The 11956-nt window shown below is 39.3% G+C and overlaps 1 protein-coding gene across 1 annotated transcript in view; it reads right to left on the bottom strand.

Moving 5' to 3' along the window:
- Positions 1–1755: 1755 nt before the first annotated feature.
- Bmpr1a (bone morphogenetic protein receptor type 1A) overlaps positions 1756–11956 on the bottom strand; it is a 93592-nt gene continuing 83391 nt past the window's right edge. The window contains exons 10-13 of the mRNA XM_055607994.1: positions 11370–11667; positions 6501–6676; positions 5365–5495; positions 1756–5278 (exon numbers count right to left, since the gene is read on the bottom strand). Of these exons, the coding sequence (XP_055463969.1) occupies positions 5153–5278; positions 5365–5495; positions 6501–6676; positions 11370–11667 (731 nt within the window). The 3' untranslated portion in view covers positions 1756–5152. The remainder of the gene's footprint in view (positions 5279–5364; positions 5496–6500; positions 6677–11369; positions 11668–11956) is intronic.

The raw sequence follows: 11956 nt of genomic DNA, 5'->3' as shown, positions 1-11956 counted from the left end.
TATTCTTAATTGTCCGAGAAAGCACCAGACTGATTTCCAAAGTGATTGTTCAAGTTTACATTCCCACCAGCAATGGAAGAGGGTTCCCCTTTCTCCACATCCTCTCCAGTATATATTGTCACTTGAGTTTTTGATCTTTGCCATTCTGATGGGTCTAAGGTTATTCCCACTATGTGGTCACGTACTTCTTTTTCGTAGGCATAACTTCTTAAATTATTTATTCACTTTACATCCCGATCTTAGCCCCCTCCCTCCACATGCTTATTTTTTGGAAAAAAAATGAAAAAAGGGCCACTTTGATTTGCATTTCCCTGATGACTAAGGAGAAATAAACCCACACACCTACAGATACTTGATTTTTGACAAAGAAGCCAAAACCATACAATAGAAAACAAACAGCATCTTCAACAAATGGTACTGATCTAACTGGATGTCTACATGTAGAAAATGCAAATAGATCCATATTTATCACCCTGCACAAAACTCAAGTCCAAGTGGATCAAAGACCTCAACATAAAACCAGACACACTAAATCTGTTAGAAGAAAAAGTGGGGAAGAAACTTGAACTCACTGGCACAGGAGACAACTTCTTGAACACCAATAGCACAGGCTCTAAGAGCAACAATCAATAAATGGGACCTCATGAAACTGAAAGGCTACTGTAAAGCAAAAGACACTGTTAACAGAACAAAACGACAGCCTACAGACTGGGAAAGGATCTTCGCCAACCCTACATCTGACAGAGGGCTCATATCCAGAATATATAAAGAACTCAAGAAGTTAAAAAGCAACAGATCAAGTAATCTGTTACAGAGATTACTTGAGTTAAACAAAGAATTCTCTGTAGAGGAGTATCGAATGGGAGAGAAACACTTCAAGAAAATCATATTTTTAAAGCTGAGCTCTAAGGTATGCACCTAGAGTCCCCACCACTTGGAAGGAACAGGATTGTTTTAAGCTAAATTTAAGGCTTCTTTTGGAGAATGAATGAAGGAATATATGTATGTGTGTGTGTGTCTGTATGTATAGCCCTCCTGTCTCGGGACTCACTTTGTAGACCAGGCTGGCCTCTGTTACACACAGAGATCTGCCTGCCTCTGCTTCCGGAGCGCTGGGATTAAAGGCGTGCACCACCAGGACCAGCCAATATATGGTCTTTTCTTTCTTTGTTCTTTTGTTGTTTGTTTTTTCAAGACAGGGTTTCTCTGTGTAACTAACAATCTTGGCTGACCTGGACTTCCTTTGTAGACCAGGCTGAACTCATTGAGATCCACCCGCCTCTGCCTCCTTAGTGCTGGGATTAAAGGGGAGTGCTGCCATGCCTGGCTCTAATTTATGGTGTTTTCAACTGACACTTAACAGAGTGTCATGATCTTAATGTTACCAAAAAAAAAAAAAAAAAAAAAATAGTGGTGTTTGGCAACAAAATAGAGCAGTTTATTTGCTTCATTATTCTTTTCCTGTTTCCCAAAAGTTCTGTCATAAATACATTTTTATAACCAGAAAACAATGTTTTGGTTTTTTTTGTTTTTTTTTTTTTTAATAGAAGGAAAAAAATCCCCTCACTATAGCAGGTCCATCATCTCTACATAAAGGCAAAAATGTATGGCCACTTACCTAGCCATGCTCCATGCTGGGCTTCTGGAAGCTGAAATGCATGCTCAGGAACATATGTACACTAACTTACTATAAAATCTCAACAGATGACTTCTGATACACAGTAAACCCAAGAACAGCATCACAAAACACATCACTGAAGTATACTAAAATAAGGTTATTTACTGAAAAATGATACATTGGACATGATCCGTATATAGAACAAAGCAATTAATGGTAAACTTAATAAGGCACCTTTTAAACCAGATGCTGTACAAAATACATTTAGTGTGTTACATATCAAAGATGAATTTATATTTTTGGTGTTTTACAATTGCATAATAAAAATGCTTTTTTTAAACCTGTCAATGCCTTATGTACAGTTACCCTAGGCTATAATATTTTCATTTTATACAATATATGCTACATTTTAGTTTTTAAGTGGGAAAAACAAAGGTCACTAAAGAGCTTAAATAATTCCACTGAAAGGAGCATACAGAGCACAACCTAAGATTACAGTATTATGTCTAATTCTTTGCAAAAGCCATATTCATAGGCTTTCTTTTTGGGATGATCCTTCCCTGTGGATTCACACACTGCACCAGGTTTCCCCTGCCTAATTTCCACCCCTCTCACAGCCAGGAGGTGAGCGAACTGTCATTGCTTAACATCTGATTCAAGTCAAGTTGTGTTAACACCACAAGGCCCCACACAATCTTTCTTTTTACATGAAAGATTTTTCACTCCTGTTGAAATTATCTCAGACATTTGGAAACATTTCAATCCTTTTACTTAGGAAATGGGCCCTGGAATGAACTATTCAATATCCAATTTGACCTTAGGCCAAATCGGAGATGCACAGTTCTTGAAAAATTACTGCCTTTTTATTCTAAACCAAAAAAAACCCAAAAAACAAACAAACAAAAAAACCTAAGAAGAAAAACGTATTATTATTATTAGAATGAATAAATAAAAACTGGCACATTCCAGGACAACAGCTGATAACAGCAAAAGGTCACTTTATGGGTGAAACATGCTGACTAAAAATCTTTTGTTATATTTCCAGAGAAACCAGTTCAAATTCTGTACCTACAACAGTACTCAAGAGATATGGGCTAGGGCAAATCTTAACATACTCTGTACCCCAGAACTACCAACCACAAAAAAAAAAACCACTCAAAACATCTTCCTGGATTAGTTGGCATTTATTTAGGTAGTCTGGGGCTTTGGCTTTTATATTTTAATTATTTAAAGGGATGGCTAGCTTTAGCCATGCTATTTTTTAAACTCTAGATTCAAAGGGGAACCAAATCATAGTTCCAGATTTTATAAGTTATTACATAACTACAAAATACTCAACACATAATATAGTCAGCTCTATTTTTTCTTTTTAATTACATTTGTGTTTGATACGTGGAGCATATGTTTGGGGTGGGGATGGGGTGCATGCCATGGAGTGTGTGGAAGTCAGAGGACAATTATGGGGTAGCCGGTTCTCTCCTTTCACCCCATGTATCCCAGAGGCTGAACTTAGGTTGGTGGGCTTAGGCTGGTGGGCTTGGCAGCAAGTGCCTTTACCTACTGAGCTCTCACTGGCCCCAAGGTCTATGAGACCTTTAAATATTCCACTTACTGAATTTTAAATTTAACAGTAAGAGAGAGAACGGAATACAGTAAGTTTAATGCAACTTTAGATTTTAGGATTCCAAATAAGAAACATAGCAGCATTTGCCTTTCAAAGGATGTCACTGTTTGTAATGTGTGCGGTCATGGGAAGGTGGTGGATGATTTGGTGATTTTCAAGACTTAGTTATTCAGGCAAAATCTATCCAAGGTTAACTGAGTTTATGTAAAATCAGACCTCAGTGTTCTCAGGCTTTAGATACATACATTAGATGAAACTCACTAAGTAGAATAGTCAAAACAAATCTCAAATTTGTGGAATATCATCTGTAGGAATTATATTTAGTTGTAAGTGTATAGAGGGACAGATGGACAGACATATGCTCTGCCTGCCTCCCATTTAATTTAAATCGTTTTGACTATGTTGTGACTCAATCACCTTTAATTTATGTTTCATCCAAAGAAACAATGTCACTCGATCCTCACATGGTTGCTTGCTCAGAATAAACATTTACAAAGTTATGATACTGCTATAATGAGTCTGAGCCAGGACTGTTCTCTGAGATAAGAAGGCCTCTATAAAATACACAATACTTTAGTAACGTTCAGTAGATATGAGCAGGGACCACATACTGAGCATTTCTGCCTCTGTCTTTACAAGTTAGGGACCAAAAATTATAAAACCAAATTTCAAAGATTTCAATATCTAAAAGACATCTACCAGTTATTGACAATTTATATCAGATGACATCCTCATAAAAGAAATATGAGGCAATATCTTAATGAAGTTTTTGACTGATGTTTTTAAATGCACAAATTCTGAAATTCATATACAGTTCTACTTTAAAACATTTCCCCCATTAAGGATCAGATGTGAGATCCATGTGAGCTGTTTTATACAGAATTAAGTATGCATGTAAAATATGGCTAAATGATGGCTATGCAGGCTTTGACAATAAAAGCACATTACACATGACAAACTTCCCTTTTTAAGAGGTACTGTGAACAAAGACTTCAGAATGTGATCACAGACACACACAGTGCTATTAATGCAGTAAGGCTGACTCTAGGAAGAGGCGGTTTCTTTCAAAGTATGGTTCAAGGCAGTGAGCTTCAGCTCTGGATAGGAGGCATTTCATAACAAAATCACCGAAAATGAAAACAAAATGATGATAGAAGGAAAACAGTCCAAATTTATGACCGCTTTACACTTATTTTGGCCTTTACAACTATTTCGTTAAAAATAAAGTTGGTGGGGAAGTTACTGCAGTTACAAGGTAGACGGCTTCTATGAGATTGGCGAATGTTGGTCAGATATTGCGTATTTAAGCCACTGGCCACAAATACCCTCCCATGCAACCACACATTCTTTTCTTCTAAGCCCCATGGCAGCAGAGGAATTCTGGTGTGCATATCAAAGGCATGGTGCACCATCATAAACCAGGCAGTATCCCAAAGAGATCATAATCTATAGGCTCTTTACAAAGACAGAACAAAGAAAGATGTTTTCTCTGATAGAAGGCAAATGTCTTTCTCCATCTTTGCTGAGCTCATTAATTTTAAGGCTTTCACAGAAAGCATCACTTTATGGACAGGATATTGAATACCGAGAGTTTGACTAGAGACTTCTTATCAGGATTGGAGTCTTGACGCAGTTCATAAAAACCAAAAGAGCATCAAAAAAAAAAAAAAAAAAAAAAAAAAAAAAATTAAAACAAAGTTGTCCATATATAAAGAATGACATGTTTCAAAGTTCCAATCTTGTATTCTGTAGAGTACTGAAAGGTTTACTATTAGCAGCCTGTGAAGATGTAGAAAGAAAAAAAAAAAAAGAGTCTGAAAACCAAGCCAACATCCTATTCCATGCTAATTCTACCCATTCCTTGGGTAAAGTTCTTGCAGTCTAAAGTCTTCCTCACAGTCATTTAACTGTCAAATCTTTACGTCTTGGGATTCAACCATTTTTGCAAGTGTCTTCTTGATTCTTAAAGCTGTGAGTCTGGAGGCTGGATTATGGGCCCAGCATTCTGACATTAGCTTCAAAACTGCTCGAAGACACTAAAGAGAAACGCAAAGAGAGTGTGGTGAGCACAGAGTAACACGGCACACAGTCAGCAGTCTCCAGGGGTTTGGGTCCAACTTACTTCATCACTGTTCCAGCGGTTAGACACTATTGGCCGCAAACGTTTGACACACACAACCTCACGCATATCTTCATAGGATGGATCGCTGGGCACCATGTTGTAATATGGTAATTGATATTCCTCCACTATTCCTGCAGGGAGTGAGCAAAAACATGTAATACAGCAACTCTCAACCTACATACAGCACCCCTCATTGAATTGAAAATGGACTCCTATATAAAGAAGAAACACAATCTGAATGGTTCGCTTTAAACTGCAAAGGTTTTTCTATTAGTTATGACACAATATTTCCCCTAACCTCTGACAGAGTGAAAGTCTATCAATAATGGTATGGTGTTTCTTTTGGAGGTAGAATACAGAGAATATAAGACAAGAGGACTGTCATTTGAAGCCAGCCTGGGCTACAAATAATGAAACTCTTAAAAAGCAAAATGAAAACAAAGGGAAAGAGAAGAAATAGGACTTCCTTAAAATGTTTAGTGTAAATGTCTATTTACTTATCTGTTCCTACTAGTAAGTGTAGGAACTTCTTTACCCTCTGCTGCAAAAGAAAGACTGACCATGATCTGTGAGCAACTCACAAAGCACACCCACTACGGCTCTCAAAAAGGAGACTGCTAGGTCAGCCCCTGCCTATGTCTCCATAGGCTCAGCCACCTTCCACGTCTTAGTGCACGGGTCTCTGGCCGATGGTCAGTGCAAACACTGCTGTTATGCCGAACACCCACTTTCTTTTGAGGTGGTTACAGTTCTCGTACATGCCAGCAAAGGAAATGCACAAAGCAAACAGATGGAGCTTCTCTGGATGACGACACCTCACACCATCGCAGCTGGCTGAGGAAGGAGCTAAGCATGTCCTGTTGAACAGACTGGAGAGGGCTGTTGGAACCTCTCTTGGTTTTTCTGAATTATGCTCAGCACCTTTCCCCTTGAATAACTTTGGGTATCTTACTTTAATACTGAAATGTATGTGAACAGTAAAGACAACTATGTGCAAGTCTTAGGGTAATTCTAGTGAAATCACAGAATCCAGGGTGGTCTTGGAAAACCCTGACATAGGTGACAGAAAAATTAGGTAGTTATTTTTAAAATGACAAGTGAACAAATATAATCAGAAACACCATTCAAATTCCTACCTCCTGTAATACAACGACGAGCCATTTCCCAAATGATCAAGCCAAAGCTATAGATGTCAGCCATGATGTAGGGCTGGAAATGGTTTTTATTCAGGCTTTCATCCAGCACTTCTGGAGCCATGTAGCGCTTGGTGCCCACTCTGGTATTCAATGGTATGTCAACTTCGTTTGTGTCACTAAGACAGGAGGAAGACAATGGTCAGGTTGAGAGCCAACAACCATTCATGTCTGTACATATAAATATGTTTTCTGTCTAATATGTATAAATTCCTATATTCTTTACCACATATTCTGGAGGCCAGATGTGTTGTGGACGTAAGGATGATTTTGTTTTGATCCCAGGTGTAGGATATGGGACTGATTCAGAATGTCCACAGCAGCAAACTATTTGCCTGGTGCAGGCTCTGAGAAGGGCTCTTTGCCAGCTGCAGATAGTTTAAATCTGAGGACTCTGGAGAGAAAAATAAATGCCAGAGCCTAGAGAGAGAGGGAAGCTCCAAGAAAGAAGAGGTTGCTGGCGCTCTCCCGTTGCTCCTGACTGCTATTGATGCAGTTTGACAAGAAGTTGGGAGATATCCTGAAATGCAGATTGAATTTTCTACAAGGAACCCAATGACCCTAGCCAGGTGGAAGTACCTAAAGAGAACTCTGGCCTCTCAGGCTGCTAACCTCTTTTCTCTGCTACCTGGTGTTGGGGTGTTGGAAGGGATTGAGATGGAGATGGGAAAAAGGGGCATTAAGAAACCAAAATAATATAGTATAAAAAGTAATGCCAACACAGATGCATTAGAAAATTTAGCGCCTTCATCTATTTTGTATGCTTCATATTACACAACACCACCAGCAGGGTCTGGGACAGTTATTTTGAGCCGTGGTACCATTTCTGCCACAAATAACTAACATTGACTTTTTCACACTAAACTGGATTAACACAAATACCTTTCGTAAGTTCAGCTGAAGATCTGTAACCAAGGAAGTTCTGCAATGCTCAAAAGATAACAATACCGGACTACGGTATGGCTCAGTTGCTACAGTACTTGTCTGTATATATACAGGAGGCCCTGAGTTCCATCCCCAGCACCACATAAACCCAGAGTGGTGATCCATGTCTATAGTCCTAACACTAAGCACTGATGAGGTAGGGGCAGGAATAGAAGAAATTCAAGGTCATCCTTGGCTAAATAGCTGGTTCCAGGCCTGCCTAGGTTACATGTGAGCCTATCTTAAAAAAAAAAAAAAAAAAAAAAAAAAAAAAAAAAGACTTTTATATAAGAAAAATACAGTATAAAAATAAAAGAAGAATCATTTCTTTTTACCATTCTTACACAATTAGCTTAGCATTTAGGATACAAAATTAAATTTTATTTTTAATGGATCCAATCTACTTAGTCATATTATAAGCAAAGTAATATCTACATAAATAGTCAATCAGTAATAAATGATTTATTAGTTTTCTGGGGTTTGGACGGAATTTAGACTTAAAGACATGAATGTTTTGTTACTTATGCCCCTAAGTTTGGGAGGTTCTGAAAACTATTTTCCAGTGGAGATTGATAAAAGGTATTGTGTTATAAATCATCTCTGATGGTTAATTTTCATTGGCATCCTGACTAGATTTGGAAGCAACTAAAAAAGTTCAGGGGGAGGGGTGTCTGAGAGTGTCTGGAAAAGTTTAATGGAGGAAAGACAGATCCCCCTGACTGAGGTGACACAATCCCATGGGCTGGGGTCCCAGAATGAATAAAAATGGAAAAAAGAGAAAGCAAAGGGACCCCTGATTGGCGTTCAACTCTCTGCCTTTTGACGACAGGTCCAATGTGACCAATTCCCTCACATTCCTATCAAATGTTGCCCTTTCATGATGGATCCTGAAAGCGCAAGCAAAACAAGTCTTCCCTTCCTTAACGGTTGCTTTCCTTAGGCTCAGCCATTAAAGGCAACGGACAAAAGTTGCTTTTGTTGTATTCTGTCACAGTGACACCAAACACAATTAAGGACAGCTTATTAGGTAAGAACACTTGTTACACAAACACAAAGACCTGAGTTCAAATTCCTTGCAATTAAGCTAGGTGTGTCCATGTGCCCACCAGTAACCCCAGTGCTATGGAGGGCAGATACAAAGGGTTCATTGGGGCTTCGAGCCACCAGCCTAGCTCCGGGTTTAGTGAGAGACCCTTTCTCTAGAAAAGAACAGAATGATAAAAGCAGGACATTGGAGGTCCTCCTCTAGTTTCTGTATATCAGTACATACCACACAGAGAGAAAGAAGTGGGTAGGGCTGTTGCTGTGATAAACAATGTGGTTAATATGCCTTTAGTACTGGCTTATGGGAGGAATGTGGAAGAGTTCAGTAGGCTGTGAATGCTGACAGCAGAGCTTACTGGGCTTACTGGTAGGAGTATGGAAGATCAGAATGCTGAAAGAAATGTAGAAGGTGGAGGCCTGGATCATGAAGTTTCAGAGAACAAGGACTCTATTAAGAAATATGCTAGAAGCTATTCGTGTTCTATCTTGGCAAGAATTGGGCTTCAATTTTTCTAAGTCCTGAAAACTCATATAAGGATGAATTAAAAACAATGGGGCTGGAAAGATGGCTTAGCAGTTAAAAGCACTTGATGCTTTTCTAGTGGATCAGGTTTTAGTTTCCAGCACCCACACAGTGGTTCACCAACACCTGTAACCCCAGTTTCAGGGGATCTGATGACCTCTCTGGCCTCTACAGGAACTGTATGAATGTGGTACATAGACATCCATGCATGCAAAACATCCATACACATAAAAATAAAAAGTAAAGCCGGGTGTGGTGGCACACTTTCGTCTCAGCATTTGGTGGCAGAGGCAGGCAGATATAAGCTCGAGGCCACCTGGTCCAGAGAGTCAATTCCAGGGCAGTCAGGGCTACATAGAGAAACCCTGACTTGAAAAACAAAACACCCCCCACCCTCTACACACACACATGTGTGCCAAAGACCAAGGGATTGTTTTTTTGTTTGTTTGAAAGATCTATTTTTGTTTGTGTTCATGTATGTGTGTGCTATGGGAGTGAAATATCTTCAGAAGGCAGAAGAGGGCAGTGGAGCCCCTGGAGCTGGACTTAGATCGGTAATTGTGGGCCACACATGAGGGCTAGGAACAGCAGCAACTGCTCTAACGAGTCATCTTTCTAACCCTAAGTATCACTTAGTTGTGGCATCCGTCTGTCCTTCTGTCCTTCCTTCCCTTCCCCTCCTTTTATCCGCCTGTGCAAGAGGAGGGTATATGTGTGGTCGTCAGAGGACAACATGCAGGTTTCAGTTCTCTCCTTCAACATTTGGGTTGCAGGATGCAATCGTTGTCAAATTTCTTTACCCACTCAGCCATCTCACTGGACCTTACTTATTTTTTAAAGGAGTATAAAACTATTGACCACTGTCCACCATCATATACAATAAAGTTAATGATATAAGTTGGATGACAGAGGCAGGCAGATCTCTGAGTTCGAGGCCAGCCTGGTCTACAAAGTGAATCCAGGACAGCCAAGGCTATACACAGAAACCTTGCCTCAAAAACAAAACAAACAAACAAACAAAAAACAACAAAGCTAAATAAAAAGAACACTGTTATTGATCACGGAGATTTAGATGGCCCATACAGTATCAACTACCACTCCTCCCTCTCCCTCTCCCTCTCCCTCTCTCTCTCTCTCTCTCTCACACACACACACACACACACACACACACACACACACACACACACGTACGTCAGGTATGGTTAATCTTAGCACTGGCTTGGCACTGTGAGTTCAAGGTCAGCCTGGTCCAGAGTTCCAAACGAGCCCAGGTGACAAAGTAAGTTCCAGCCTCAAAAGAAACAACAACAAAATATTTGTCAATTAATTAAGTGCATGTATGTGTGCCTGCGGAGTTCATAGGTAGTTGTGAGAACCTAATGTGGCTGCTAGATAATGACCCTTGCAAGGGCAGTAAGTCCTCTTAACTGCTAAGCCATATTTCCATTCTCGCAACTAGTATTTATTTTGTGGTCTTAAATGAATTCTGAAATGTGAAACACCTGCTCTACTCTTAAACTACATTATAATTGCTTCAACAGTTCCTTAAAATTTTTATAGTTCTATTTGTTTCAGAAAACTGACAATAGTAAAAGAAATTGCCTAATTATCTCCTCAGATTTACATGAGTATAAATTTACACACTATACTGTTTTGAAGCATCATTTACAATATGCCACAGTATGTGGAATCTCTTCCCCAAGCCTCCCTTCTCTAGATTTCCATAACGAAAACAAATACTTTTGCAAGTGCTCAAGAATAAAACAGTATGCATAAATATATAAAACTCATTCAACAATGTTCATGATAACCTTTGGTTGTTTTTGTTTGTTACTGTTCTGTTTCGGTTTTGAGACAGGGTTTCTCTGTGTAGCTTTGGCTGTCCTGGAACTCATGATACAGACTAGACTGTCCTGGAATTCAAGAGATCCACCTGCCTCTGCCTACACGTGCTGGGATTAAAGGTGCACACCACCACTGGCCAGCTTTATGCTAGCCTTTTTTAATACAGAGGAACTGGAAGCAAACTTCATGCCCGTTATTTAGGTCACAAGTTACTTCATATGTAACATGGACAACTCTATGTGCAAAAAGTCCAAGTACAGGTAAGCTGAAATAAAAGCATGAAAAACAGGAAATCAGCAATTACTGACAGAGGCTGAAGATGTGATTTAGTGGCTTAACATACATAAGATCCTGGGTTCAATCCCCAATAATCCCTCTAAAACCTACAAAAACAAACAAAAATCTCGGAAACAACTCGAGTATAAATACCTGTTAGATAGTAAAATAACTTCCAAACTGGACAAAGAATCATTTACCTGTTGAATTTAACAGCCAGACCCAGGTCAGCAATACAGCAACTTCCATTTTTCTTAATTAGAATGTTTTTGCTCTTCAGATCTCGATGAGCAATTGCAGGCTTTCCTTGGGTACCATAAATTTCTGTGTGGAGGTGGCACAGACCACAGGCAGCAGAATAAGCTAACTTGAGTAGGGCTCTGGTGTCCAGTGTGGCACATTTCAGGAAGTCATAGAGAGATCCATTTTCATGGTAATCAGTAATCAAATACAGCTGAGTCCAGGAACCAGTGCCTTTAATGTCTGCAGCTATAAAACCTGTTTAGTTAATGAGTTTAAAAGGTTAGTTGTCCTCAGAGACACTAGGCAATTATAGATGCACAACAGGGTACAGGAAATGAACTACTTACTATGTACAGACAGTACTATCCTAATTTGACTGGCAAATGTCTTGAATATGCAACCAAAATTCATTTCCTATGATTTATACATGTCATTACAGTTTTACAATAAATCCCTCCCTCTCTCTCCAGACACACACACAAACACAGTTGTAGTTTTGTTTTGTTTTTCGAGGCAGCATTTCTCTGTGTAGCATGTAGCCTTG

Source organism: Psammomys obesus, unplaced genomic scaffold (assembly GCF_907164565.1).
Source record: "Psammomys obesus unplaced genomic scaffold, mPsaObe1.curated_primary_1811, whole genome shotgun sequence".
Classification (NCBI taxonomy): Eukaryota; Metazoa; Chordata; class Mammalia; order Rodentia; family Muridae; genus Psammomys; species Psammomys obesus.
The sequence above is the reverse complement of the archived record's forward strand: the minus strand, read 5'-3'. Positions and strand labels throughout refer to the sequence as shown.